The 21331-nt window shown below is 39.8% G+C and overlaps 2 protein-coding genes across 2 annotated transcripts in view; one reads left to right on the top strand and one right to left on the bottom strand.

The window, feature by feature from the left end:
• Positions 1–1088: 1088 nt before the first annotated feature.
• LOC114025642 (protein Simiate) lies at positions 1089–11516 on the bottom strand. The gene is made up of 6 exons (XM_027839112.1): positions 11364–11516; positions 10387–10438; positions 4570–4699; positions 2358–2434; positions 2199–2268; positions 1089–2118 (listed from the first exon to the last, which is right to left on the bottom strand). Exons 1-6 carry the CDS (start codon positions 11440–11442, stop codon positions 1981–1983), a joined length of 546 nt encoding a protein of 181 aa, XP_027694913.1. The 5' UTR covers positions 11443–11516; the 3' UTR covers positions 1089–1980.
• Positions 11517–17293: 5777 nt separating this feature from the next.
• The window catches only part of LOC114025756 (elongator complex protein 1-like), a 67870-nt gene continuing 63832 nt past the window's right edge, over positions 17294–21331 (top strand). Inside the window, exon 1 of the mRNA XM_027839247.1 lies at positions 17294–17444. The gene's annotated coding sequence lies outside the window, so the exon portion shown is untranslated. The remainder of the gene's footprint in view (positions 17445–21331) is intronic.

Below are 21331 nucleotides of genomic sequence, written 5' to 3'. Positions count from 1 at the left end.
GAAATGTTTTTGAAGCAGTTTCATTTCTGGGAAATTCCTCATTGCTTTGTAATACCTTAAATCTCTAGATATCATTTATTTTGGAATATACCTATATGATTATTAAATCACTGTTTACAGATATTACTTAATGGAATAAATATGCTCCAACTGAACTTGTTGTAAAGTGAAATGTTTCCCCACAGCCTCAGTTATCCATTTTACAGCTGGAGATACATTTCCATGGAGAAAATCCATTAATAAGATAAATTAATGTATTTAGCAACCCATAGGAAAAGACATGGGGGCCAGATCTGTAGTGTTGTGGATATTGTAGTATTTATTATGAATATTTTTGCAACACTTTACAAACTATAGGATCTTCACCTACATCTTTTGTTCAGACCCCAGATTTTCTCCCATGCCTCTGTATAACAAAGTCCCCAAACTCAACTCCCAGAACTCACCATTCACTTTCTCTTTGAGTTTTTCTAAAATGTGTAGAGATTTCAACATCAAACCTTATCTATACTGTGACGTGGTAGAAAGGGTCCTATGGAGAATCGAGGGATCTGGGTCCTAGTCCTAGATACGACGACTGTATAATCTTGGGCAAGCCACTTCCTCCATCTGAACCTTAGGTTCTTCATCTATAAAGTAAATGGACTGGACTAAATGACCTCTTACTTTACAGATGAAGAAGATAACCTCTAATGCCCCTTCCCAGGCCTAAAATTCTGCATTTCACTAAACTGATTACATGATAAATTCTCACCTAAAAATTTACTCAAGATACTTGAGGTTTAAAAAACATTGGTCTAGAGCCTTACATATACTTATAAAGTAGCCATGTAATAAATGCTCAAAAATTGAATTATCGTATTTTACCAGTGAGAAGCAGCCTGGCACAGTGTATAGGAGCTAGCCTCAAAGTCCCAGCTACAATAAATACAGGCTTTATAACCCTGGGCAAGTCACTTAACCTCTCAGGGCTGTTAGCAACTTTTAACACTCTAAGCTGCAAAGCAGCTACCACATTTGCCTTTGTAAAGGGAGTTTCTTCAACCAACAGCATCAGTCAAGACCCAAAAAAGAATAATAAAAAGTTATACATTGGATAGCATTTTATACTTTTTGTAATACTTTCACATGCACTAAAACTCATTTGCTACCAACTTCAGTGAGAACTCACATACTTGAATCTCACCATCTCAGCTCTGAGCCGAGATGGGAGAGAACACCCTGGAAACGGGAGGGACAGAGATATGAAAAACCTGACTGGAGATCAGATGACAAGGGAAACAGCATGGTGGACAGAAAGAGTTGGGCCTAGAGGCAGGAAGACCTGGATTCAAGTCCTGTCTCTGACACAGACAGTTTTACCCTGGGCAAGTCCCTAATCTCTTAGGAGCCCAAGCAGCTTTCTTAGGCTCTTTAAGCTGAAGAGCATATGGCCATCTGCAATGGGAGAGAGAAATCCTCACCAAAAGCTCCCCAAATAATAGATCTGGTCAAAAAAATAAGTAAAGAGAAGATGGTCTAGTTTCTACCTTCTCTTATTCCCAATCTCTACTCTTCCAGTTCAGGCAATCAAGAAGTGTCCTTGGGCAGAGTGTACTACCTTGTCTGAAAGTTCTGGTGAAACTGGTGAACGAGGAGGCCTGAGGGGTCGGGTGTGGGGTGTCTTTTGTTTCGCCAAAGTGAATCCAAAATATTTGGGAAATAGTATTTGTAGTTTCCCAGATGTTTATGTTGCGTTTGAATAAGTGAGAAGAGCTAGGGAAAAATAGGGCATACTTGGGCAGGGGAGGGAAAGATGACCTAATAAATCAAGACTGACTGGCAAAGATCACCAATACTGAAGTGGCCAGGAACTGAAGCAGAGCCATCCCACAATACGGAGAGGACTGTTCTACCACCACTTTCTTGTCCAGTCGTGCTCTACAGCAGGTGGTCCTTTAACACATATAGATCTGTGTTTCTTTTTGATTTCATTTGTCTTCATGATGTTTCTGATCTGTTATTAATTCGTTTCACCACGACTTCTTCGTATTCTTTTTGTGTCAACAATCCCTCAGTAACGCTCTTGCTTTCTTCAAATTTGGGTAGCACAACAGCAATATATCCCTCAGTGGATGGCTAGAAAATAAATCCAAAATCTGACATAGCCGAAATGACAAAAACCCAACAAAAATTATAAATAAGGCTTTTTTTTTTACCTTTTCCTGCAAAATGGATGGCTTATCTAGAATATTTTCATTCACTTCCATCAACCGTCCTCTCACACAGCTGTTAAAAAAAATTTTTTAAAGACCATTTTAAAAGAAAATTGCTTCCGTTCTCCTTCTCCCCCAAGTTCTGTTTCAAAAGCAACTGACCTTGACACAGTATATTCTTCTCCATCTGAACAGGATATCCTACAAAGAGGCGCAAGTTCTGTTAGAAATTGTGCCCCCTGGATATAAAAGAAAGAACAAGAATTCATTCATATTTTAATTTTTCTTAACATATAAGCAGTCCTTATATTTAAAGCTAAGAATTTAGTAAATCTTAAAGTATTATATAAATGTGAATTTTTTTTTATAAACTAGTTAACATTCCTGTAAAAATTTACTAACAATAAGTGAAAATCAATCTAATAAACATTTATTGATCATATTCTATGTGCAAGGCACTGTACTAGGCACAAGAAATACACAAAGATGAATTTTTAAAGAGTCCCTGCCCTGAAGGAATTGACAATCTAGTAAGGGAAGGATAATATATTTATACACAATCGTAGAGTGGGAAGACCACGTGACCACTGGCAAGTTAAATTAAATCTCTATAAGTCTCAGTTTTGCCATCTTAGATTAGATGATCTCAAAGATTCCTTCTAGGTGTAAATCTTATGATCCTATACGGTACTAACACAAGTTAGGAGTTCAGTTAAGTGCAAAGAAGGGGTCAAACAGAGTGTCATAAAAAATCTAAAGAGATGTCATAGGGGAAGTGAGAACTGAAGCTGGCCTTGGGAAAAAAAAAAAAAAAGATTTCAAAAGGACAAGACCTGGGGAAGGGACAGACCAATACACAGAAGGTGAAAAAGGCAGGATAAAAATCAAGAAAAGGTCAGTGATCTAGTTTGGCTGGAGTGCACTGTGTATGAAAAAGTACCTGTGAAATAAGGTTGGCAACAAGGGAATAATCCTACACCCCTTAACAAGGAGTTTGTATTTGAGGTAAGAAGAAACTATTCAAGGTCTTCGAGCAGGGAATAAAAGTTACCCACTTCTAAATAAAATGACCAAACCCAGCACACTTAATCGTCTATTTTTTCATCTTTTTGTCCCCCAGCACCTAGCACAGCACGTTGTAAGAAGAGTTTAATATTTACTGAATTGAACTGTAATATTACTGCCTACTTTCTAGGATAAACTTTCCAAAGTGTACAAAAATCAAAGTTGCTCTATAATATTAAATTTTACATGATGGGTTTTATAACACTGTACAAATTTTTTAAATTTTGCTTCCTAATTTCATTCTTTCTTACTAAAACAAATCAGAAAGTGAAGAACATGTCATGGAGTTAGAAGGGCTTCCTCAGCAGATTTTAACAGACTTTGAGGAAGACCTGGGGTCATGATTTTTTGAGAAACTTATCTATCTATCTATCTATATATATCATTCTTTTAAAAATATTCTGTTGAATTAAAAGCATTTTAAAAATTGTTTTAAAATGAATAACACTGAAATATCACATGAAATATGACTAATGTGTTAAGATACTTCAATGTACCATGAAGCAATCCTTTGTGTTTTAACATCCTTCATTTCTTCATGGGAATTTTTCAGCAGAAGTATGAAAGATAGGATGTTTGTAACCAGGGAGGTGGTTAAGGTGTGTATACTTGTATATATAAAATATGATTGGTAATAGAAGATACTGGGTTCACAAGTGGCTGGATTGTAGTAAGAAAAATTTGGAAACAAAGAAATCTACTTCAGTAAAGTTATAAAATGCTCCCAACAAAAGTTGCCTAAATCTTGCAAATATTACAAGAACTGGTTTTCCTGGTACAAGAGGTCACTCACATAGACTTAAGCTTCTTAAATAAGCAAAGCAATGATAATCTGCCTACCCCGGCAAAACTTGAAGGTATTGGTTAGCACTTTGTAAGTTATAACACCCTGCCCCTCATGTAACAACACTAAAAGCATTCACCCCTAATCACAAAAGATTATATGGGAAAACAAGGAACACTAAACCTAGCCATGACTGGGGTTCTGCTCTCCAATCCCAAAACCTCCCCTTCTATCCCTGTTATTCACTTCCAAAGTCAAAAGCCATACCACTTAATTATTAATTACAGGGCAACAAATACCAATAATCTTTTGTGTTTTCACCTTGGCAAAAATAATTTTGTGCTAGCTACAGACAATAAATACTCTTAAGAATTTGCCACTAGTACAGAGAACAAATATTTTCTTTATATTATCAGAAAGGATTTTTTATATCAATTCACCACCATCCTCTCTCAAGGCTTATTTGTTTTTATATTACTATTAATGGTGAGGATGTAAAGAGATAATAAGAACAAATATCCATACCCGTTTAAACTTCCCAGAAACCTTGTTCTGAAGTCTGCTACAGTTGGCACTGATTTGGTAGTTAATACTTTTAATTGTTTTTCCATTTTGAAAAAGTGGATGAGATTCTGCCAATGTGATTACACAGATTCTATAAAAAAGAAACATTATCCATTAGTTAATATTTTAATCTCATCCATGACCTACTATTGTGTCAGGTACAATTTCTCTGAGTTTACACTGTACTACTCAACACTTGGTCCAGAAGCAATGACTTTTGTTCCCCTGTGGTTGTTGCTGGGTGAAAGAAAAGAACTAAGGCTTAATATGCAGGGTATGAAGGATTAATAATTAAGACAAAATTGAAAACTGCTACTCCTAAGATAATACAAAAATGCTAGAAAACAGATTAAATCTTAGTAGCTAATAGAACAGGACCAGAGATAATAGGGTTACTAAAAGATGGAAGACAGAAAGTAAAATAGTTACAACAACAGTTGATATATGTCACTTTAAGCTTTACAAATTCCTTCATATACAGTATTTCATCTGTTCCTCACAAAATTAGGCACAAGTATTATCTACTTATTACAAATGAGAATGATATAAACACATATATACACTCTGATCTATGACAACAGAGATATACATATACTTTTTTACCCTGAGTCACTTTCATCTTCATTTTTATGAGACTGAAGAGACTAGAATGACATCTATTAATTTTGGTAACAGTTCTGTATATAGGTAACAGTGAAAGGGACAAACCACTGAAGAGACCAAAAAAAAAATTATGAACACAATAAAGGCAAAGGGAGTTACATATTTTTAATGGATCCTCATATGGTAACCTAACTTCCTTTCTCTTCTAAACCTTCTGAAATCTTGCTTCTAGTGTCATCATTCAACTGCAAAAGCTCTCTCCTAAGTTTCCAATGTTAATTGCTAAATCTAATGACTTTTTCTCAATTCTGATCCCTCTTGACCTCTCTAGCACCTGACACTGTCAGTCACTATTTCCTTCTGGATAATCTCTCCTAAATTTCCAGGATTATACATGAAACTGGATTATTTAAAGCAAGAAACCTCAATGGCTCTCTTTCCTTTTTTTTCCCCTATCCTATCCTTCTTTCTTTGCACTTTTATTCCCCACCCTCCAAACTGAGGTGGGAGGGGTGAAGCCCTCATTATAGTCAAACAAAATAAATTCCCATATTGGCTATATCCAAAAATGTATGAAAATTGGGTAGCAAATTTCATCAGCTGTCTTCTGAATCACTGATTGGAGTTCTCAAGTCTTTCAAAGTTGTTTGTCTTTACAATGCTGTCACTGTATTTACTGTTCTACTTCTACACACTGTACTCTGCATCAGTTCATAAGTCTTCCCAGTTTCTCTGAAACCATCTCCTTAATTTCTTAGAGCACAATAATATTCCCTTGCATTCATTTGCCATAATTTGTTTAGCTATTCTACAATAGATGAGCATCCCCTCAGTTTCCAGTTCTTTGATACTACAAAAAGAGCTGCTACAAATATTTTTGAATATATGATTCCTTTTCCTCTTTCTTCTATTTGTGATAAATGCCTAATAGTAGTATTTCTGGGTCAAAAAGGTATGCAGAGTTTAGTAACTCTTTGAGCATAGTTCCAAACTGTTTTCCAGAATGGCTATACCAATTCATAGCTCTATCAAAAGTGCATTAATGTGCCTATTTCCTCACAGCTCCTTCAACAGTTGCCATGCTTCTTTTTTGTAATCTTTGCCAATCCGACGGGTGTGAGATAAATCATAGATATTCTTTAAATTTGTAGTTCTCTAATTATTAGGGATTTGGAATATTTTTTCAAGTGTGTTGATAACTTGAATTTCCTTTGAAAACTACCTGTTCATATCCTTTGACCATAAATTCATCTATGGGGGAATGGTTCTTAGCCTTATAAATTTCAATCAGTTCTTTATACATGGTATGCATGTCTTGATATGACAACTTTATCAGAGAAATCTGTTGCATAGATTTTTTCCCCTAGTTATATTTCCCTTCTAATGTTAACTGCATTGTGGTTTTGTTTTGTTTGTGCATATACTTGTTAATAAAAATTGTCTATTTTATCTTCTGTAATCTTTTCTATCCCTCGTTTGGTCATTGTCCCCCTATCCATAGATCTGAAAGGTAATTTCTTCCTCTCCTAATTAGTTTATTATGTCACCTTTAATGTCTATGTCATATATACATTTGAAGAAGTGAGTTTATACCTAATTTCTGCCAGACTGCTTTCCAGTTTTAGCAGGTATTTTCAAATTGTGAGTCCTTATCTGGGATATTTGGGTTTTTTCGAACAATAGGGCTACTGGGTTCATTTGCTTCTGTATGTTGTGTACCAAATCTGTTTCACTAACTGACCTATCTATTTTTTAACCAGGATCAAATCATTTTGATGAATGCTGCTTTGTAAGATAGTTTGAAATCTGCCACTGCTAAGCTCCCTTCCTTCCCACTTTTTAAAATTTCTCTTTAGGTTCTTGACAAGGTAGGTCTGACCATATCATCTTCCCTGCTCAATGAGCTCCAGTGCCTCCCTATTACCTGCATGATCTAATACAAACTCTTCTATTTGTCTTTTAAAGCTCTTCAAAACCTGAATCCTTCCTACCTTTCCAGGTTTCTTATACCTTCCTTCCCACCATGTACTCCCTGAGCTCTACACTTGCTTACTTGGAGTTCCTCTAACACAATCCTTCCTCTCATCTCTGTGCATTCCAGCTGGCTGTCCCTCATGCCTAAAATGCTCAGCCCCTTCACCCCTTCACCTCCACCTCTTAGTTTCCCTTTCATCCTTCAAGACTGAGCTCAAACTCCAAAATCAGAAGCCATTTCTGTCCATTCCCCCCCCACCCCCCTGTTGCTCATACCATCCCCCTTGAAGTTACCTTCATCTGCTCTGTATATATATATTGTATGTATCTAGTTATTATATACCTCCCTATTAGAACACCTGCTTCGTGACAGCAGGGACTGTTTTTTGCTTTTGTTTATATCCTTAGAACTTAGTGCAATGTCTGGCACATAAAAGCTTAATAGACATTTTTTGACCGACTTTTCCATTGTCATGATACTTCTGGTTAAATAACCAGGCTAGTCATCTAGAATCAGAGACCTCTCACCCCTGGACAATGCTGGAAATAAAAAAGTGATATGTTCTTAATCTGCAGCTTTCCCTTTCCTAATCTCAAAGCCAGCTACTCTTCTGTTCATATTAGTTATTATATATTCTGTCTCATTTTAAATATAGCCTATGACATGTTAAAATTTCCATCTAGGGATACAAAGACAAAAAAAAAACAGTTTCTGCCCTTAAGGAACTTATATTCACCTGGGGTAACAACACACCTGTAATAGGAAACACATACGATGTAATTTAGTAGGGCAGACAGTACTAACAGCTAGGTATCGGGAAAGGATTTATGTAGGCATTTGGACTGAATTAAATTCTTCCTTTGAAATGCCCCAGAAAGCAAAATCTAAATCTAGCTGTATCAGATATGGCGTCAATGCCTTAGGACCCTGCTAGCAGGCCCTTATGCTGCTCTTGTGACTGCCATCTCAAAACTGCTTCAAAGTTCTTTTCAAATTATAACAGCAAAATGTAGGTGCTACATATCACCAGAAAGAAAAACCTCTAGTCCTATAAAACAAAGTAAGGTTATATCAAAAATATAAGTAGCCAAGGAACCCTAGACTAGATTACCTTCTAAAGTCCATTCTAGCCTCATAATTATTCCTTGACTCATACTTCATTTGGATATGAAGCAAAGAAAAATCACTAAAGAACTCTAGGGAACTGCAATAAGGAGTATCTACAACCAAAAGGCATTTGGAAGTGAAGAGAACATTGTACACAGTAACAGCAATATTGTACAATGATCAATTGTGAATAACTTAGCTATTTTCAGCAATACAATGATCCAAGACAAGTCCAAAGGACTTATGATGAAAAATGCTACCCACCTCCAGAGAAAGAACTGATGGACTCTGAATGCAGATTGAAGCATACTTTTTAAATTTTATTTTTCTTGGTTTTTGTGTGTTTGTGGTTTGCAACATGGATAATATGTAATTTTTTTTAGTGATTTCTCATCTATAATTTAGATCAAATTGTTTACCTTCTTGAGGGGAGGGAGGGGGAAGAAGAGAACTAGAACTCAATTAAAAATAAAATAAAATAAAATTTTTAAAGGCAATTGGTAAGTGCATTATTGTGAACTGAAGAAATGTATGTAGGAAATATTACACACTTAATGGAGCCACTCCACAAAAAAGGTGCCAAAAATAATCAAACATATTGATCATAAAATGCTCGGTAGAGAATAATTAAGAATGCTACTCAACCTATAAGCTGATAGAGAGAGATGGTAAGTATCTGCTCACTGCAAAAGAGAAAGTATTTGACACTGTAGACAACCCTCTCCCTCCTGGATCAACCCTCTTTCCTCTTTGAGTTTTCCTGACATTGCTCTTTCCTGTTTTTTCAGTCCATCTCACTGACTCATCATCTGGATCATACCCACTAATTCTGGGTGTACTCCAAGAACTATCCTGAGTCCTCTTCTCTTTTGTTTCTACATTCTCTCTCTCTCTCTCTCTCTCTCTCTCTCTCTCTCACTTCACCCGTTCCCATGGGTTCAACTATCATTTTTATTGAGATGATTCCCGGATCTATAGATTGAGCTCCAATTTTTCTCCTAAGCTCCAGTCCCACATGACCTGCCTTTTGGACATTTCAAATGGATGACCCATAGGCATCCATTTAACATGTCTAAAATTTAACATGTCTAAAAGAGAATTCTTTTATTCTCTTTAAACTCACCTCTCTGCCAACCTTCCCTATAACTCCCAAGAGCACTATCATCCTTTCAGTCACCCAGGTTCAAAGATTCAATGTTACCCTCAACTTCTCACTCTCACCCTATCCAATTAGTTGCCAATCCTGTCTCCTCTATGTTCACCTATATCCCCTCCTGTCCACTCACACAGCCACTACCTTATTTCAAGCCTTCATCACTTCTCCCTTAAACTACTAGAATAGCCTCCTAACTGGTCTCAGTGCTTCAAGTCTCTTCCCTACTCCAATATATCCCCCCACAGTTATTAAAGTGATTTTCCTATATCTCTGTGCCTTGGCAATGGCTGTCCCCCATCCTTCTTCACTTCTCTTAGAATCTACTTTCCTTTAGGACTTAGCTCAACCACCACCTTCTACATGAGTCTTTTCTGATCCCCCATATGCAAGTGCAGTCCCTCTCCAAACTGTACATTTATATATGTGTATATCTCCTACATTAACATGTAAGTTCTTTGAAGGAGCTCCTGATTTACCTAGTTCTTAAGTAACATAATGCCTGGCAAAAAGTAGTATAATAAATCCTTGGTGATTAACTGAATTTTGGATGACCTAGTTTTTGCTATTTCCCAAGCAAGTGAACTTGGTAAACCCAAAGTGAATTGTTTGAAGGCTTTAATGACAATTTAGGAATTTAAGAAGCAATTATTTACTCAAAAGCTTCAACTTAGAGGTGTCACTAATGAATGCTACATGCAAATAAAATTATCACAATCATAATATCAGGGCTCCCACAGCTTTTTACTACATAATCCTGAGCATGACATTTGACCTTTCTCAGCTATAAAATGGAAATTCCATTACTGCACCACTTGCCTCATAATTTTTTTTCAGAAAAACACTTAGTAAATCTTTAAAAAATACAAATATACACTATTATTATTTTCAAGTAGTATAATTTTTTCAACAATTAAAATAACAATTCAGATTCACTTGCCTGTTAGAGTGTTGCAATATACAGTGATCCTCACATGGCTTTCCCTTCACATCTAGGAAATACAGAAGAATTAAGTGTATCATAGTTGCTAAATTAATACTTGCTATAATATTACATTCTACTTAAAGAAAACACCTATCATTTCAAAGACAAGTGATCATTTTGATAAGCAATCTTAGAACACAGATAACAGATTTCACGGTACACATAGTTTCTTATGATGTACCAACCTCCCAAAACACAATAAAAAAACTTAATATTAAAAACTAAATACTTATAACAGTATTTTAAGGGTCCAGAGTGGAAACATTCTTCCTTTTTCCCCATGTTGTGGCTGACACCACGGAGGAGGATCGCCCCTACCTACTACAAGGTTCTGGGTTGGAAGAGAACCCACGAGGACTGTTCTCTTATCTATATGGAAGGCTGGCAGCAGTAAGCCTCATGGTGGCAAGTGACATCATACAGGAGGGTACCTCATGGCTTTGATCACCCCATTTTCTCACCAGGGCTGGGAGAGAGGGGACCGAAAAGTCTGCTGCCTCATGAGGCTTTTCCCGACATTGCCAAGCCTACTCTGGGCTCTCAGGGCCTCGGGGAGGGATGCAAACCCGAAGTCCCGGGTAAAGCGGCCGCCTGGACGTATCCACCATCACAGCAGCTCCCCCTCGCCCCCCGCCCCCCGCCCGGGTGATTCTTTGCCATTTAGGACGGCTTTTGATAAATAAAGAAACCCTTCGTGGAGCCCGCCTTTGACTCGAAACCCCAGGTGTGGGATGACACCGGCCCCCTCCAGGGCGGGGTCAGCCCTGACCTTCCCAGGACTCCGCAGTGCTGAGCATCGCGCCGGGCACACAGTAAGCGCTTAATGCATGCTCGCTGAAAGGCGGGGTCGGCGCCCCGCTGGCCCTGGCCTGGCCTTCTGTCCGAGGGCCGGAGCCACCGCTCCCGCCCCTGCCCCGCCGTCTCCCACCTACCGGCCTTGTACCAGCGGGTGAAGTAGCGATCCACCAACGACGGGGCTGCAGGGGCGATGCCCCCGGCACTGGACGCCATGCCGAGCTCGGCTCCTCTAGATCCAAGGATCGCAGCCCCACCGAGAAGTCACCGCGCACTTCCGCCTTCCCACATGGAGCGGCGGCCCCCGCGCGCACCGAGCCTCGTGCGCGTGCGAGCGCCCCCTTCCGGCAGCCGAGGTGGGCGCAGCTGTGCAGCGCCAGAATGGCTTCGAATGCGGTGGTTCGTTCAGCTACTCTGCAATCCTTGGATGAATAGACTGCTGGGATGAGGAGCGAGGTTGAGCGGCCCCTGTTAAAAATAAGGGAGGCCCGGGGCACATGACCAGTTCCTTCAAAGGTGCCCCAGGAGAGATTCTCCATCACTCCTATTTTACATATATATATGTATATATATAATATGTATATATGTATATATGTGTGTATATATATGTATATGTATATGTATATGTATATGTATATGTATATGGTTTCAGGCATTCTCACCTTCCTTTTTTTATATTAGTATATCCCAAAGCTCAGGTCAGGCCACATTCCACCCCACTCAAAAAAAAAAAACTTTCAGTGGTTCTCCAGTGCCTTCTAGGATAAAATATTTGTTCCTCACCTTGACATTTAAGGGCTTCTACCAGACTTAATTCACACCACATTGACAAACTCTTACCTTCCAGTCAAACCATACTACTAGCTGTTCCCAGAACTCAACACACCATCTCATCAACCCATACCTGGAATTTATTCCCTCATCTCTGCTTGTCAGGTGCCACCTCTTCCAAGAAACCTCAGTTTTTAAGTCTCTTGCCTGGGATCATACAAATAGTAAGTCCGTGGGGTGAATTCAAACCTAGATCTTTCTAACTTAAAATTGAATTCTCTCTGTCCACTAAAAGATATTGAATTAAGTTCGAGCAATAGAATCACTGAATCAAAAGATGTAATTAGTTTCCACAATACAATTTTTCCACCTAACAAGCAAAGTCAATGCAAGTTTCAATGTAACTTTAAAATGTTATTAAATAAAATAAAATTCATCTTTCAACAAAGAGAAAGCAATTATACAGTTCTATAATAGCAAAGGGACTTGTAGAAGTACCTAGAAAACTGACATCTCTAAGATTCCAAAATATATTTCTTTACAAACATGCAAAACCTTTAGAATTCCACAAGGAAAGCTTGACTTGAAAAATAAAAGCAAAAGAGCTCATTCCCAGTTCAGATGAGCTAGAGAACGACTTATTTTCAAAAAGGCAGTGGAATAAGGAATAACTGACTCATTCCCACATCCCAAGCAAAACAAAACAAAACAAAAAATAGGATACAATCTATCAAACTCCTTAGCTCTTACTGAATGAAACAAGTTACAAGATATGTTACAAGTTATGAGTTACAAGAATGTCCTCAAGTCTCTTCTTCATTAAGACAAACATTCTGAATTCCTTCAACTGATCCTTGTTTGACACAGTTTCCATTCTTCTCACTTTTCTGGTCCCTTGCCTCAGGATGACTGGCACTTTGTCTGAGGGTCCCAAAAGTTAAAGTATGCTAACATTAAAGGTACTCTTCAGCAGGTAAGAAGTAACTAAGCTTATCATTAATTAGCAAATAGGAACCCACCAAATAACTGACACATTCCAAACCAACTCTCCCTGGAATAAGAACTCAACCTTTCTCACCTAGAAGGTGGCCTCCAAGCAATAGAATTGTGGTCTCCCTGTAGACAAAGATAGAGATTATCCCAAGACCTCTTCCTCTATCCTCCATGTGAGCTAATGTCCCAAGAACTGTGTACAAAGGTCAAAAGTCTGTCACTGTTGTCTCTCCTCACTCCCGTCTGAATTTGTCTTACTGTTGACGCTAGATACATTTGATGGTGCTCTCTTGGGACTTTGTGTATGCTCCAAAGTTGTCAATGCCTTTTGTAAAATATAGTGCCCAAAACTGAATTCAGTGTTGTACCTGTGGTTTGACAGCATAGAATGAAATAGTAGCTACAAAATACTATTTACAAAAGTACTATTTATAAACTAAAATACACTTTCTTCATCCTGAACATCATACTTGAAAATGTCAGCTATAGCCTAAGATCAAATTAGCTTTCCTGGCTGCCCAGTCACACTGTTGAGTCACATTGTACTTACAGTCAACTAAACCCCTGAGGCTTTTCAAATGAATGTCTATCTGGTTGTGAATTCTTCATCTTGTGTTATTTCTATAGGTCTTTACATATCAAACCTAGTTGAAGACTTCACATTAATGCTGTTAAAATTCTATCTTTTTACATTTGGCCAACATGATATATTCTCTTTGGAGCCTAATTCTGCTATCTAGCATATTATCTGTCTCTCTTTGATTTGTCTCTCTCTTCCTGAGAGACAGCATTATGTAATAGAAAGAGAGCTGAGTCTGGAAAAGTCAGAGAAGCTGAGTTCAAATCCAGCTTCTGCTACTTAATTTTCTGTGTGACCTTGGACAAATAACCTAATGTCTCTAGGCCTCAGTTTTATGGTGGCCTCTACGGATATATAGCACCCAGTGCAGATACTCCAAGTCACAAGAACAGATTTTTTAAAAAAAACTGTTTTCTTTGTACCAGGACAGATGAAAAAATGGAAGCCCAAGAAAGGTCATAACATACTGTTGGAGCACAGATCTAGAGTTAAGAAGGACTTCCAAAACCATACAATCCAACTTCCTCATTCTAAAGATGAAAAATTTGAGGCTCAAGGAAGGGAAGTGACTTATCCATGGCTCAGAGGTAGGAAATGGAAAAACCAGGATTTGAACTCAGGTCCTCTGACTGAAAATCCAGAGGTCTTTCTGTTCTACTACTTCTCCCCTCCACATCTCACCTTTGTCCTTTCAGTCACTTGCAACTTTGATTCCTCAGATTGGGATGTTCCAAGATTAGTAACTATAGAGCATCACCAGAAGAATGAGTATATTGAAAACATGAGGCTTTATTGCAGGAAACAATTCAACATTGTATAATTTTCCAAATGCAATCTAGTCCACTCTCTTCCTTCCATTCAATTCTGCTCTCAGGTCACTGTATACTTGCAGTCTGTCCCAAATCTATGCTATAATGTACCAAACTCAATGGCCTGGCCAGCCAATATCATCTTGATGGTATGGCATCACTTCAAAAGTGATCTGGGATTTCCTTTGCAAGGGGTACTCCTTCCAGCACCACAGAACTTATATGAACTGATATAAAGCGAAATGAAAAGAACTGGAAGATCATTGTGCACAGTAATAGCAATGTTATAATAATGATCAACTGTTAAAGGCTAGGCTACTCTGATCAATACAGTGATACAAGACAATTCCAAAGAGCTCATGCTGAAAAAATACTATCCACCTCTGGAGAAGGAATTGATGAACTCTGAGTGCAAACTGAAGTATAATTTTCTCACTTATTTTTTTAAAATATGGAAATGTTTTGTATGGCTTCACATATATAATTTAATATCATATTGCTTGCCTTCTCAGTGGGTGGGGGAGGGATAGAATTTGGAACTTAAAATTTGAAAAGAATATTTAAAATAAATAATGAAATTTTTTACAGGAAAAAAGTCAAATTAATCTCCCTACAATGCAGGTCTGACCACATCACCCCCTCCCTCATTCAATACACTCCAGTGGTTCCTCAGTCTCCAGGATCAAATATAAAATCTTGTGTTTGGCATTCAAAGTCATCACTCGCACCTCTGCCCCTTCCCAGTCTTCTTACATCTTACTCCCCTCCACATATAGTGTGATCCAGTGATAATGATCTCCTGGCTGTTCCTTGCAAGCAAAGTTCAATCTCCTGACTCCATTGCTTTTCATGAGCGGTTCCCCATGCCTCTAATGCTCTCCCTCCTCAATTCTACCCTGTAGCTTTCTTCAAGTCTTGGCTAAAGTCCCACTTTCAGCAAGAAGTCTTTTACTCCGCTACCTTGGCTCTGCCCCTCCAAGAAGTCTCTCTGAAACTACTCCCAGTTTATTTTAGATAAAATGGTTCTATAAAATTATTTTATTATATATTTTTATTTATATAGTTATATAAATTTATATAGAGAGCAGCACTGTTTGTTCTTTGCTTTTCTTTGTATACCTAGCGCTAAGCACAGTGCCTGGCACATAGCAGGCACTTAAGTATTAGTTGACTAACTCAAGGAAATTACTGTTTAGTAGGAAAGGTAAGACATGTCCACTAACTGCTGACCAATTGACACTAGTGGGCATAAGTACCACCCTACCACTACCACCAGCATTCCTCCTTGCAACCCAGACCCTGCAGCCATCATCCAAGGAAGCAACCCTAGTGGAGGTGTCAATATGCTCATTGATTACTGACCAAATGCCATCTCCAGGCCAGGCAAGGCAGCCTAATTGAAGCATCAAGGTACCATGAGGGAGGGACAGGTAGCAACATGGTCCAGCCACATTCAACAAGCCTGGACTACCATGGGCACTCAGACCTCAGTGGAGAAGCCCAGGACACTGAGCTCAAGAACTCTGGGAATAACAGTATACCCAGTACACCCCACACTATCAGCCCTGCTTTCAGCCTAGCCCCCATGGCTTTCATCCAGAGAAGCAACTATGGTGCACATAGTTCAAAATCAGAAACTGTTATGTTTTTTGTCAATGAAAACTGCTTTGCAATTGCACCCAGTTGAAACCTCCAGATATATGTTGTCTCTCCCAATAAAATGTGAGTGAACTCCTTGAAGGCAGGGAGTGGTCTGCACTTTTCTATTTATATCCCTGGTAATTAGCATAAGTACCTTTTAATTCATTCATAAGTGCAAAAAAGAGATACAAAACATTCAGAAGTTCAAAAAAGAGATATAAAATGCTCAGAGAGTCCAGAGATGGCAAAGATTCTTTTTAAGTAGGGTACCAGGGAATGGAGTATTTGAGCTGGCTCTGAAAGGATTTCAATAGCTGGAGGCCTTCCTCCCACGATTAATAAAGGGAGGAAATGGTCATAAGAGTAATGTGAGATACGATTGGAAAAGTAGGTTGGAGTCACACCTTAGAGGAACTTCAATAATAATAATAACTAGCATTTATATAGTCTCTTTGCAAATGTCATCATTTTGTCCTCACAACAAACCTTGGAGGCTATTATTATAGCCTGCTAATAATAATAATTATTATTATTAGTTGTTAAGTGTTGAGTTGGGCAGCTAGGTGCTGCCGTGGATAGAGCACCAGACCTGGAGTTAGGAAGATGAGTTCAAATCCAGGACGTACTAGCTGTGTGACCCTGGACAAGTCACTTAACTCTTATTTGCCTCAGTTCCTCATCTGTAAAATAGAGACACACTGGAGAAGGAAATGGATGTAAACTCAGCCTTAACTTGGCCATCTGACTGGATGTGGGGTGCGGGAGAGGGAGACTTGCAGCAAACTTCGGGACCCGCACAAGTTTGGGAGGTACCTCGGTGGCCAGAGGAGGGGGGCCCCTGGGCAGGACTTCCTGTGGCTGTCCTCCCCGCCCCCATCCCAAGGAGCCTCCGTGCCAGACAGCGCCGGCAGTTCGGTATTCTGGGTCAGGATGTGGAGAGAACCAAGCTGGCTTCCTCCCACTCGCAGCTCACACCTCATTCCCGCCCAAGCACGCCCTTCTTTCAGCGCTCCCGCCCTTTCCCTTGAAGTCATCACGTGTCTGGGCCGCGGTCACGAGGCTGTGTTGTTGTCACGTGTACTTCCCCGTGGCCACTCTGGAGCCGGGCTGGCTCACCGAACCTTGTCACCTCCACTCCCCACCACTTCGTCGGGCTCCAGCGGCCTCTCCCGGCAAGCCCCTCGAGGGCCCAAGAAACACCGTAGAACTGGTGCGCGTGCTTGTCGGCCGGAAACCAGAGCGCGCGCGGCCCGGAGGGAGGTCGGTGCCGCGAGCCCCGGCGCCTGCGTATCCGAGGTTCTCGGCTCGCGCGAGCGCGTCGTAGCGTTGGGGACAGTGTGCACACGGAGGCGAGACAAGGGTACGCGTGGCTACGGCTACGCTCGGACCTTGCCGGACTCGCTTTAGAGAGAGAGCAGCCGCAGGTAAATGCATGCGCAGTTATTTCGGGTGGGGGGGAATCTGGCCATTTGGGATCCATGCCGGAGAAAGAACGACTGGGCAGGGCGCGGAGGCACCCTCCTAGGGCGCATGCGCGCTCCACCCCTCCCCCGCGTGAGCGGCTTTGCGCGTGCCCGCTGCAGGAAGGGGCTCGGGCTTCTCGGGGGCGCTGGGGGTTCACCTTGGGTTTTCACCACGTATGCGTCCCGGATTAATTGTGCATTGATACTTTGTCTCCTTACTGTCCGCCGACTCTGACTCGATAGCTACAGCCGGGAGGGAGGCGGAAGAAGGGGCCACTCCCTTCATTGATTCCTTCGTTCCTCCTTAATATTTGCGGGGAGTGAGGCGTGGTCAGGGAGATGGGCTCCCGGCCTTCACGGAGTTGACCCTCTATAGGAGAGATGACATTCAAACAAATAACTAATACCAGGAGGAATGGGCACAGGAGAGGTACAAAAGATAGTGTAGAAGCTCAGGGAAGGAAGAGATTGCGTATGCCCATGGATTAGTGTACGTGCTGACCTCCCTGGCATCCTTTAAGTCTCAACTAAAATCTCATCTTCTACGGGGAAGCCTTCCCCAATTCCTTTTAATTCGAGTGCCTTCCCTCTGTTAGTTGTTTCCTATGTATCTTGTATATAGCTTGCTTTGTATACAATTTATTTGCATGTTGTCTCCCCCATTAGATTGTAGGCTCCCTGAAGACAGAGACTGTCATTTGCCTCTTTGTATCCCGAGCGCTTAGTACATAGTAGGCACTCAAATGTTTATTGATTAAGGAGGGCTTCATAGAGGAGATGACATTTGGGCTAGACCTTAAAGGATGGATAGCATTTGAACTAGGAGAATTGGTGGAAAGGCAAAAGAAGAGAAGTGAATGAGTAGGGGGAGGGGGAGGGAGATTGTTAGGAAACCAAGGAATGTAAGGAAGGGGGAATAATGAGACAACGTGTGGTATAGTGGAAAGAGCGTACTGGCTCTTGTGTCAAATCCCATATCTGACCCTTACTCCCGCTTTGACCTAGGACGAGTTACTTAATCTTCCAAAACTTTAGTTTCCTTACACACCCCAAAAGTCAGTCTCAGTCAATAAGCATTTGTTTGTTAAGCATTTATCATGTGCCAGGAGATCTGGAAGGAAGGTGGAGCTGGAGAGAAACATTTAGGAAGCTTTAGTCACATTAAATGTGTTGAGTGAATGAATGAAAAAGTATCCCATTCTTCTGCCCCTCTTTGCATGGGAGGGTGAGAAGAGTCATCATGTCAATTAATAGTCAAGCAAGGGAGTTAGTAGTGTTGGAAATTCAAATGGAGGCCCCAGCACCCCTTGGGTTGGACTAGGTAGCCTCTAAGGTCCTTTCCATCTCTAAATCTGTGATCTGAGGAGATCCTCATAATAACAACTGACCTCCTTATAGCTCTTTAAAGTTTAGGGAGTGCTTCACATTTATTATCTCATATGAATGTCACAACTCTGTGAGGTAAGTACTCACATATATTACGTTCATTTTAAAGATGAGGAAACTGCAGGTTGCTAAAGTTAAGTGACTTTGTTATCTTCACGTAGCTGGTAAGTTTCAAAGGCAGGACATGACCAGGTCCAGTACTGTCCACCATAATATGCACCTTTCTAATTAGAAAGGTAGTTTGGGGCCAGATCTGGGGAAGTCTTAAATGACAGCCTAAAGAATTTGGACTTTAGGGGCAGCTAGGTAGTGCAGTGGATAGAGCAATGGCCCTGAAGTCAGGAGGACCAGAATTCAAATCCAGCCTCAGGCCAAACACTTGACACTTACTAGCTGTGTGGCCCTGGGCAAGTTATTAACCCTAATTGCCTAAAAAAAATTTTTTTAAAAAGGCAGTAGGAAACTACTAGAGGTTTTCAGTGAGGGGATAAGTGATCAGAATTGTGATTTAGGGAGATTAATTTGAGAGTGCTGTGTAAGATGGATGGGACGGAGGGAAGACTGGAGGTTGGAGTCCATTTAGGAGACGAGACAAATTTTTGGTGAATGGTGTTAAGGATCTGAATGAAATAGGGTTGCTGGCAATGAGAATGGACAAGAATGGTTACCATCCATTTACCACGTGAACCAAATCCATCCATAGATTGTAGCCCTTGATTTGTCAGGGATCTCACAATGAGTCACCATCAGAGGTGGGGTTTGACCATAGCTCTTCCTGATTCTGGGTGGAGCACTTTAGCCACATCTCTGTGATGTGCTCTATAAGAGCCTTTAGAACAAGGGTTGTTCTTAACCTCTAGGATCCATGAAGTTCAATATAACTGGTTTTCTTTGTAATCCTGTATATACAGTAAATTTAAAAATATTATTCTGAAGAGGTCCATAGACTATACCAAACTGCCAGATATGTCCACCCCTGCTCTGGAAGGAGCAAGGCATGTATGAAATGTTACAGAGGGGTAGATGAGGCAAAAGAAAGGCCATTAATAGGCTGTTTGTGACCATGGAGCAAGCAGTGATGGGGAGGGGGAAGAGTTAGATAGCAGGGCTTTAATGAAAAACTAAGTAGTGAGGAAGTGGATGTGTATAGATGGTGTTTGGGGTTTTTTTGTTTTTAAGTTTGGCAGTAAAAGGGGTAGAAGATTGATAAGCTTTCTAGTTTAAAGTAAAATTGTCAGAGAAACTTTTTAAAGGCTTGGAGAGGCCAAAGTGTATGTAGGCTGATGATGATAGTAGCCAACATTTATATAGTGCCTACTATGTGCCAGGCACTGTGCTAAATACTTTACAATTATTGTCTCATTGGATCGTCACAACAACCCTGGGAGGTAGATGCTATTATCATCTCCATTTTATAGATGAGGACACCGAGGCAAATAGAAGTCAGATGTCTAATCCAAGGTCACACAGCTAATGTCTGAGAAGGAACTAGTGAAGACAAACCCATTAAATGTTCTAAAGGTAGCAGGAAGAGGGATAGGACCAAGGGTACAGTCAGAAAGATTATTAGTCTTCTTTGTGGGGTTGGTAATGCTTTGAAGTGCTAAGAACATGGGGGGGTGAGGGAAGGGTTTGTGAAGGAGCTCCTGTCAGATGGCTCTGAATTTCCTCAGTGAGGTAGGAAGCTGTCAACTGCAGTAAATATGGGGAATGGGAATGAGGTTGGAAGCTTGATGAAAGAGGAGTTTGGAATGATCATGATTAGATTTTGGATACATTTAAGAAGTAAATCATTTGCTTGTATCCCAAAAACAAATGGGGTAAAATGTTTTGAAATCTTAAAACTGTTGGGATTCTAGTGCTCGCTGTTCACTTCTGATATAAAATTAGAACTTTCTACTACTGTCTCACTAAAAGTCTTAAAGTGAACTGCACAAAAAAATATGCTGTATTTAATCTTTTTAAGTTTTAAATTTGATGTCATGAAAGTCAGTTTTTATCAGTTCAAAAGGCTTCTATCTCCTGGGCAGTCTTTTGAAACTTTTTCATTGGATTGGATTGAAAAAAAAAATGCTTACTAGGAGGATCTAATTATTTTAAGTAACTTTTTATGAGGTTATTGAACTCCTAGAACATTTTTCAGAGTAGTAATTTTATAATGCTTCTTGTTCAGCTTAACTTGTACATGTACTCATTTGAGAATTTAGGATAATAGTTTTTACCTAGAAATTAATATTGGAAGCCATCAGGTCCAACTCCTTCCTTTTCTAGAGAAATTGAGTGACTTGCCCAAGGTCATACAATTTTATTTTCTTTTATATGAGAGCATGTCTTTTATCACTCATTTGATAATATATGATTATATTAAATTATTTTTACTTAAATAATAGTAATCCAAAGATAGAATACGCTTTGGGTGTTTTCATGTTTTCAATATTTGAAGTATCCAGGATTTTTTCTTT

Source organism: Vombatus ursinus, unplaced genomic scaffold, assembly GCF_900497805.2.
Source record: "Vombatus ursinus unplaced genomic scaffold, bare-nosed wombat genome assembly UNPS02014832.1, whole genome shotgun sequence".
Classification (NCBI taxonomy): Eukaryota; Metazoa; Chordata; class Mammalia; order Diprotodontia; family Vombatidae; genus Vombatus; species Vombatus ursinus.
Note: the sequence above shows the minus strand (reverse complement) of the source record. Positions and strands in the feature narration are given on the sequence as shown.

Excerpts from the sequence above, each read along its gene's own strand:
- LOC114025642 (XM_027839112.1), bottom strand. The coding sequence starts at position 11,442 with ATGGCGTCCAGTGCCGGGGGCATCGCCCCTGCAGCCCCGTCGTTGGTG. Across the intron at positions 4,700-10,386 it reads ATATTGCAACACTCTAACAG|AATCTGTGTAATCACATTGG; the intron begins GCAAGTGAATCT and ends TCTTTTTTATAG. Across the intron at positions 2,119-2,198 it reads CATCCATTTTGCAGGAAAAG|CCATCCACTGAGGGATATAT; the intron begins GTAAAAAAAAAA and ends TTTATTTTCTAG.